The following is a 7,807-nucleotide window of genomic DNA, read 5'->3' on the forward strand; positions in this document are numbered from 1 at the left end:
GGGATGGAGGAGACATAGCCGGGCTCTCCACAGTGGTGTGTGGTGGGGGGCTGAGAGGCAGCAGCACAAGCTGAAACATGAGAGGCTCAGGCCAGAGATAAGGAGAAGCCTTCTCCCTGGAAGGACAGCCCAGCAGTGGAGCTGGGTCTCCATCCTTGCGGGTTTCATCTTCCGACTGGGTGAAGCCCTGAGCAGCCCAGTCTGAGCCCACAGCTGAGCCTGCTCTGGGCAGAGGCTGGGGCTGGAGCCCTCCCCAGGTCTCCACCAGCCTGAACAGGACCCCATGTCTCTGTCAGTAGCTGTATTTCCCACTCCATCAAGCTTCATTTTTAACACTGTATTCCCATAATATTTGTGAAAGGGGTCTAACACTTTACTGGTCACTCTGTAAATAACTAATGCTAGTATAAAGGCAGAAGAACGCTAACCACATGAGTACCTTATGTATGTTTTAAAATTAATTTTCAAATTCAAAATGAAATTGCTAGGTTTCCAGTTTGGTCAACAAGAGTGTCACCAAACCCAAAAAATTACACAGACTTTTTCTGCTGTATGAATTACATACCTTGGAGTATATGTAGTGGAAACAGTGTATTCTTGTAAATATTTATTTATTTATTTAAAGCTAAAACACACAAAGTCTAGGATTTTGGCAAATTTCAATACATATGGTTGAAAAAACACAACTTGCAAGATGTTGTGTTGGGTTACTGATTTTTTTTTTTTTAAATTCTCCCTAGCAACGGGTGAAATAAAGATGTGATATCCAAAATGGAGAAGTAAAACAGAATTTTAAAAAATTGACTATGGTTAAGAAATGTTTGGAAGCTGGCCATAATGCTCAGCTATTTGTTTCCAGTTTTCTAAGACAACATGGTTGAAATGCCTTTATCTTGAATTCATTTTATTGGGTGTACACTATAAATTCTTTAAGAACCTTGTTCAGCAAAAAAAAAATTGCCAGCTAAGGCACTGCAGTTGATCTTTATTCCCCTCATCAACTCATTAGATATGATCAAAACCAGTACCCAGAATAAAGTTCATTCATCTTGCAGTACTGCTGTCTCAGAACTGCAGAGAAAATTCGCTGAGGCTCCCAGTAGTAGTTGTGTGAGGACACTTCATTACTGCTATACGCACAGGTAGAAAAGGCAAAACATATCACAAAAACAATAAGAGGGAGTGAATTATCAGGTTATAAAATGATAATACCGTTATTTCTGCTAGTGTTTTTGTGGTTAGCACAGTAGATTTGCCTTGAACTTGTGAGATACCTACAAAATAATATGGTACCCAAAAATGAGAGAGAAATCAAGACAGAAGGAACAGTTTGAGTTATATAACTTAAAACTCATAACACAAAAGGGAGGTAACTATTTGTTTGACATAATTTTGTTCACATTATGTCAGGTCTTAAAAAAAAAAAAATCTAGCTTCTGAGATCAGAAGAAAAAGTAAAAGCAGAAAAGGACTGGGGGTGCTGGTTGACAGCCAGCTGAATATGAGCCAGCAGTGTGCCCAGGTGGCCAAGAAGGCCAACGGCATCCTGGCCTGTATCAGAAATAGTGTGGCCAGCAGAAACAGGGAGGTGATTGTTCCCCTGTACTGGGCACTGGTGAGGCCGCACCTCAAGTACTGTGTTCAGTTTTGGGCCCCTCACTACAGGAAAGACATTGAGGTGCTGGAGCGTGTCCAGAGAAGGGCAACCAAGTTGGTGAAGGGTCTAGAGCACAAGTCTTGTGAGGAGCAGCCAAAAGAACTGGGGTTCCGTAGCCTGAAGAAAAGGAGGCTGAGGGGAGACCTTATTGCTCTCCACAACTACCTGAAAGGAGGTTGTAGTGAGGTGGGTGCTGGTCTCTTCTGTCAGGTGGCTGGAGACAGGACGAGAGGAAATGGCCTCAAGTTGCGGCAAGGGAGATTTAGGTTGGATATTAGGAAAAATTTCTTTACTGAAAGGGTTGTCAGGCATTGGAACAGGCTGCCCAGGGAAGTGGTTGAGTCACCATCCTTGGAGATCTTCAGAAAACACGTAGACGAGGCACTTCAGGACGTGGTTTAGTGGGCATGGTGGTGTTGGGTTGACAGTTGGACACAAAGATCTTAAAGGTCTTTTCCAACCTAAATGATTCTATGATTAAGGAAGCAAGATCTTCAGAATAGTTGATATAAGGAAGAGGGGTTGAATTAATTTCTCTTGCTTTAGCAATTAATTCGATCTCCATTAAAAAAAAAAAAGAACCATCATATATTATTGAAGCAGAACAGTTCCAAAGCACCATCAGACATGTAATAACGCTGCAAGACAGCACAAGAAAAGTTTCTGTTCCAGGTACTGAGTCCGACCAGAAACTTCCCAAAAGACAGGTGGAAAGCCAACACCATCTGTTGCCCTGCCTCCTCCTTTCACTCAGGCTACATGCACTCACCCAGCCTGCCTGGGCAGCAGAGGCAACCCAAAGATGCTGTGAGGAGCAGAAAGCTCGGATGGGCTGAGCGGCAGCAGCATGCCTGCCGGTCTCTGCCCTACCCCCAAGGCCTGCTGCCTTCGGAAACAACAGCAGCCTGGAAGTGCTGAGGAGCAAAGTGTGAGAGCCAAGTGCCACCGGTGGTAATGCACATTCCTGCAGCACTTGTGGCAACACTCTGGAGGATGACAATTAACCCTGCTATAGGCATCCAAAGCATACAGTGTGGACTCCAGCAGCAGGGAATCTGAAATGACTAAATCAGCTCTAAAAATCTGACTGACATTAGGACCTGAAGATAAACTCATCCAGAATTATTTTTTTAGTGGCATTTTAAATACAAAATTGTAGTTAAAGTAGATTTAACTGCATGAAGAGCTGTTAGATTTGAAGATACAGATAGTCTTACTTACAATACAACTGCTGCTGAGCAATTTTGCTTCTAAAAATGTTTGGACTGGAGACCCAGTTAGCTTCTTACACAGATTTTATGAACTAATGTTTACAAATTTCTAAAATTTGAAAATGTAACTGGGAATACTTTGGAAAAAAAATCATGGCAGAGTTTGTGGACTCATTTTTTTTAATTCAAATCCTGAGCAAAAAAGCAGAAACACATAATATGTGTACAAAGCCCACCCATTGAATAAAGATGGGCATACAATAGCAGCACTGCAGGGATAACTACAACTGATACAGACAGTAGGTTTGCAAGGATAAAAGAAAGAGGATTACTCTTATATAAGATGATCTGTTCTTTTACTTAAATCGATCAATCACTACATACATGCTAAAGCACCTTCAATACCTATACCTAAAGAAAAGCCGATTGTTAAAGTTTACTTACTGTGACAGTGGGGAAAAAAAAAAAACAACCCCTCTGTAATACCAGGTGATCACAATTAAGTATCAAACAGATGTCTACCCTTATAAATATTGACTGAACAGAAGTTACATGTCAAAATAACATTTTCCTGTAAGTATAGCTACAGAAAAAGCTGAGTGTAAAAAAGGCCCCCTTCCAGAATTGATTGAGGTACAGGACAGCAACTTACTGTTACAGAAAATCAGACATTTTTCTGTTTCACCCCTACTGGCTTTCAGTGGCATGTTCAGGTGGTTTTACAACACCATCAGGGGGCTCATGGCAGCAGGCACTTTTAAAATGGCTTTTTTTTTTTTTGTCAGAAAAGGGACACAGATAGTTCTGTCATACTACCTACCAAAGGAAGCAACTCATTTCAGAAACCTCTTAGCACAAGCTACACTCCTTCTCTCCTCCGTCACTGACCATGTCTGTACAAGAAGAGATCTACCAATACAGGAACACTAATAAATATTGAAAAAGCATTTCTAGTGTAGATGCACTTGTACCAGCAAAGCTTAGCATTTACCAGAATGGCTTCTTCATTCATACATGAGCAAAACAAATGTCCAGTTAAGGCTAGAGGCTTTCTCTCTCAATATATCATGGCCTTCAGAGAAGTAATGAAGCTTGATTCTTCCACTGAAAAGTAGGGCTGCTAAAATGTCCAGGAAAGACAACACATGTACAAAAAGTTTATGCTTCTACTGTAATCAAAGATTTTATTTACGATCATATGCAATACCATTTAAAACAGCTCTTTAACATAAGCTGCATCCCCAGGAGGATTTTTTTTTTTTACTGCTATTGCATACACACAGCTGATTGATTTTCTTTCAGACAGCTTGTTATATTACCAAGGGAAGGATCTGTAATGCAAAACAATCTTTCTTACTGCCATGCCTAATCAAAATTGGAAGATATGCAGATACATCAAATGTACACATCTGAGATGAGGCCTAAAGCTATGAAAGTTTAAAAAAACCCCACAATTATAATTGCAGAGACCTATGGTACCCACCCAGATGTACTATTTATGGTGAGTTCATGGTTTTCTTGGACTGCGTATCTAATTCTATCTGTAAGCGTGACTTCCATGAGACTTTAGTGCAAGCTCAACTGCGTTTCCCAATACAAAGGAGTAGGTCAAGCACAGCTGATTTGTTCAGCTGCGCTCTGACCTGTGCAGTCACTGTGATTATGTTTTTTAATTGAAGTTATACAGAAAACTGGAAGTGTATATTTAAGCCATTAGGAATTGCCATATTAGAAATTTTATAAATGCTAATGCTGAACAACACATTTTGAATGGCCTTGCCCTGTTCTCTCATTGCATGTATGAGTTTGGGAGATGGTGGGAGCAAAATTGGCTTCATACACATAAAAAGAACATGTTTAAAATAGAATACAGTTCTCATGACACTTTCCCAGGTTTCCTATTACCCTTTAATACAAGGGAGATAAATAATATACCATACTCACATAAGAACTCCCACACTGGCAACTGGAAAGACAGTGTTATCTCTAAGGGTAGATGAACGAGGAATCAAGTTTTACTCAGACTACAGTGTCCTAGGTACAAGACTTTCAATGTGAAGTTGCCCAACTTTTAAGCTGAGGCTTTTAACTTAACTTTTACAAGCTGTGGAGTTTTCTGCTACCAATGCAGTGGAAAACTAGTGACAAAAATCCACACATTAAATAACAAAAGACAGTTTGTCACAGTGGCTGCAGAAGGAAAAGCAGCAGCGTGCGGAAAAAAGTTTTCTGTACCTCATGCAAGCACCTCTTTTGAAAACTCACTGCTGCATGCCATGCAATGTGAGACACTGCATCGGTCACATTCTTTCAAAGTTTACTCTAAGCGAACAAGAACAGCATAGCAAGTGGAGCAAAATGCCAGTGAGCTAAATACACTGTTAGTTAATGAGGTCCTGCTGCACATGAGAACTTGCATACAACAGAGCATGAACTAATGCACAGCAATGTTGGGGACATCCACTTCAAAGTTGCTATGTAAATCAGCATGAGAACACATAAAACTACATCAAGATTTTGACTTAGGTTGACATCATCGGTTTAGTTTTCAATAATGTAAAATTATGTTAATGCCCAACTGTACTGTGCCACTTTTATGTGTGTTTTAGCAATGTAAAACTCCATAAGAGTATCATATACTAAAAAAAAAAGCCTGAAGAAAGGTTTTTAAGAAGTCGTTATTAGTGACAATCTACAATTAAGCCCTCTCATAGACCTAAAAATCTAAAAAGTTATTTTCTCTGAGGTTAAATGAAAATCACTCATCAGTCAGGGAGTACCTTGATTAAAATACATTAATCATAGGAAAATATGCAATCAATACTTTCAGCAGCTATACAGACAGAAGAACGTGATTAAATTCCACTTCTCTACCCTCCCCCCCAGCCCATTTTAAAAAGATGGTTAGTTACCAAAATATAAAATACCACTGTACTAATAAAACATTTTCAAAGTAGCAACTTTCAGTCAATACTGTATCCCTCCTGGCTAGAATCTGTCCTTTCAGGCTCTAGTTTCCCTGGCTGTTCATTGTGGCGCTGCCTCTCACACGTGATGTCATCTTGGAGTAACCAGATTAAACTGGCCGGGAACCTCACCGGAGCTGCAGGCCTGAAGTTTACACTCAAATTACAGCGCATGGATGAGCAATGAATAAAAGCCAGTGAGAGGGATCAAATCTTCTACAAATCAGGCAATGTTATCTTGACACAAGTACAAAGTTAATACTGATGTAATCGACTCCACTATCTGAATGGCCACTGAGGTTTGTTAGTTTCAGTGGAATTGTTTAGCTAGGTGTGTTTTTGAGCATTTCTTTCACTCACGGGATTTCCAGCATGACGCTCACAGATATCTGTCAAGATCGCAGTTACACGGATAGAAATTCTGTGCTGTGATTGCTAACTTTAAAAAATGTTAATACCTAAAGAGTCATCAAATCACATCGAGTTTTCTACAGCAATTTGCTGAATTATTGTAGTGCCACAATTGCTGGCTCAGATGTTTTGTATTCCTGCAGTTCATCCAACTGCCTCCATCAGATTCAGAATGCTAGCCGTGAGTCTACCGTGCATCCGTTATTGGGAGACACAGGTTTTGCATGTTATTAGAATATGCAGGTTATTACGGGGGCGGGGGGAGGGACACAACAACAAAGAAATCCTGCAGAGACGTAAGAGCCAACAAAAGGCAGCGGCCCGTTTGAAGCTAGCAGTCCACACTCAGGGGACGATTTTTAGCCACACTTTTCAGACTCCTGGGACAAAGTGATGGGGCTGTAGCGCTTGAGCTCAAACGTGGTTTTTAGGGGCAACCCCGGCCTGCCACCCACGTTTTTCCCACCGGTTTCCAACACCGGAGCAAGAACTGCAGCAGCCGAACTACGCTACCGAGTTAGCCTGCGAAGGCTGAAGTGCCGGCGGCGGTACAGCCACGCTCCTTTAAGTCATATCCTGCACTTCACTCCAGCTCGTTACACGTTTCACCGGGGACAGGCGGGGGGGGACACGACCCCAAGTCCTCCCCGCGGGTTCTGGCGGCCGGAAGGAGCGGCGGGGAGGGCAGGCAGGGCTGCGCCGGGAGGGCAGCGGCCGGGGGGAGGGGGCGGTTTGGGGGCACCCCGGGTCATGCGGTCACTTACAGACGTGGTCGTCCATCCTCAGCGGCCTCCGGAGACGGATGCTGGCCGGGACGGTTTTATCCATCAGCTCCTCGACGCTCTGCAAAGAGGCGACCGCACGCCGTCGTCAGCTCGCCCCCGGGCCGGCGCAGCCCGCACCGGGAGGGGACCAGCCGCGCCGCCCCCTCCGCTCCGCCCGGCGCGGCGCGGGCACCCACCTGCACCCCGACGGCTCGCAGCATCTCCCGCTTCTCCCGCTCCCGCGGCCCGATGTGCCGCCGGGAGAAGTCATCGTGCCGCGGCAGGAGCTGCTCGATGCACCGCGCCGCCTCGCCGCCGCCGCCCCAGCGACGCTGACCCCCCGCCGCCGCCGCCGCCGCCGGCCGCAGGTGCCGCGGCGCCCCGCGGGCCGCCAGCCGCCCCCACCAGCGCCCACAGCTCTGCATGGCCCCGCCGCCTCCGCCACGGCCGCCGCCGCCGCCGCCGCCGCCGGGCAGCCCCGCTTTGTGCGCGGGGGGCGGCGCGGCGCGGCCCCCCACCGCCGGCGCCAATGGGGCCCGGGGGCGGTGCCGCGCTCGCCCCGCCCCGCCCCGCCCCGCCCCGCCGCCACCTGCCGGCCGGCCCGCCCCCTCCGCGGGCCGCCCCGCTCGGCCCTGACCCCGCTCCGGCGGGCCCGGCCGCCGAGCATCCCGGGGAGGGGGGGGCGCGGCGCGGCGGTGGGGTGGGGTGGGGTGGCAGACCCTGGCGGAAACGGGACTTTCCTCCTCCGCGAAAGCCTCGCCCGGGTGGAAAAAAGGCTCCTGCCGTTCTGCGGCAGAG

General features: G+C 45.8%; 1 protein-coding gene across 1 annotated transcript in view; it reads right to left on the reverse strand.

The window, feature by feature from the left end:
- GLDC (glycine decarboxylase) overlaps positions 1-7,449 on the reverse strand; it is a 50,492-nt gene extending 43,043 nt beyond the window's left edge. Inside the window, exons 1-2 of the mRNA XM_069776039.1 lie at positions 7,207-7,449; positions 7,010-7,088 (exon numbers count right to left, since the gene is read on the reverse strand). Of these exons, the coding sequence (XP_069632140.1) occupies positions 7,010-7,088; positions 7,207-7,434 (307 nt within the window). The 5' untranslated portion in view covers positions 7,435-7,449. The remainder of the gene's footprint in view (positions 1-7,009; positions 7,089-7,206) is intronic.
- Positions 7,450-7,807: the final 358 nt, after the last annotated feature.

The sequence above is a fragment of the Haliaeetus albicilla genome, chromosome Z, assembly GCF_947461875.1.
Source record: "Haliaeetus albicilla chromosome Z, bHalAlb1.1, whole genome shotgun sequence".
Classification (NCBI taxonomy): Eukaryota; Metazoa; Chordata; class Aves; order Accipitriformes; family Accipitridae; genus Haliaeetus; species Haliaeetus albicilla.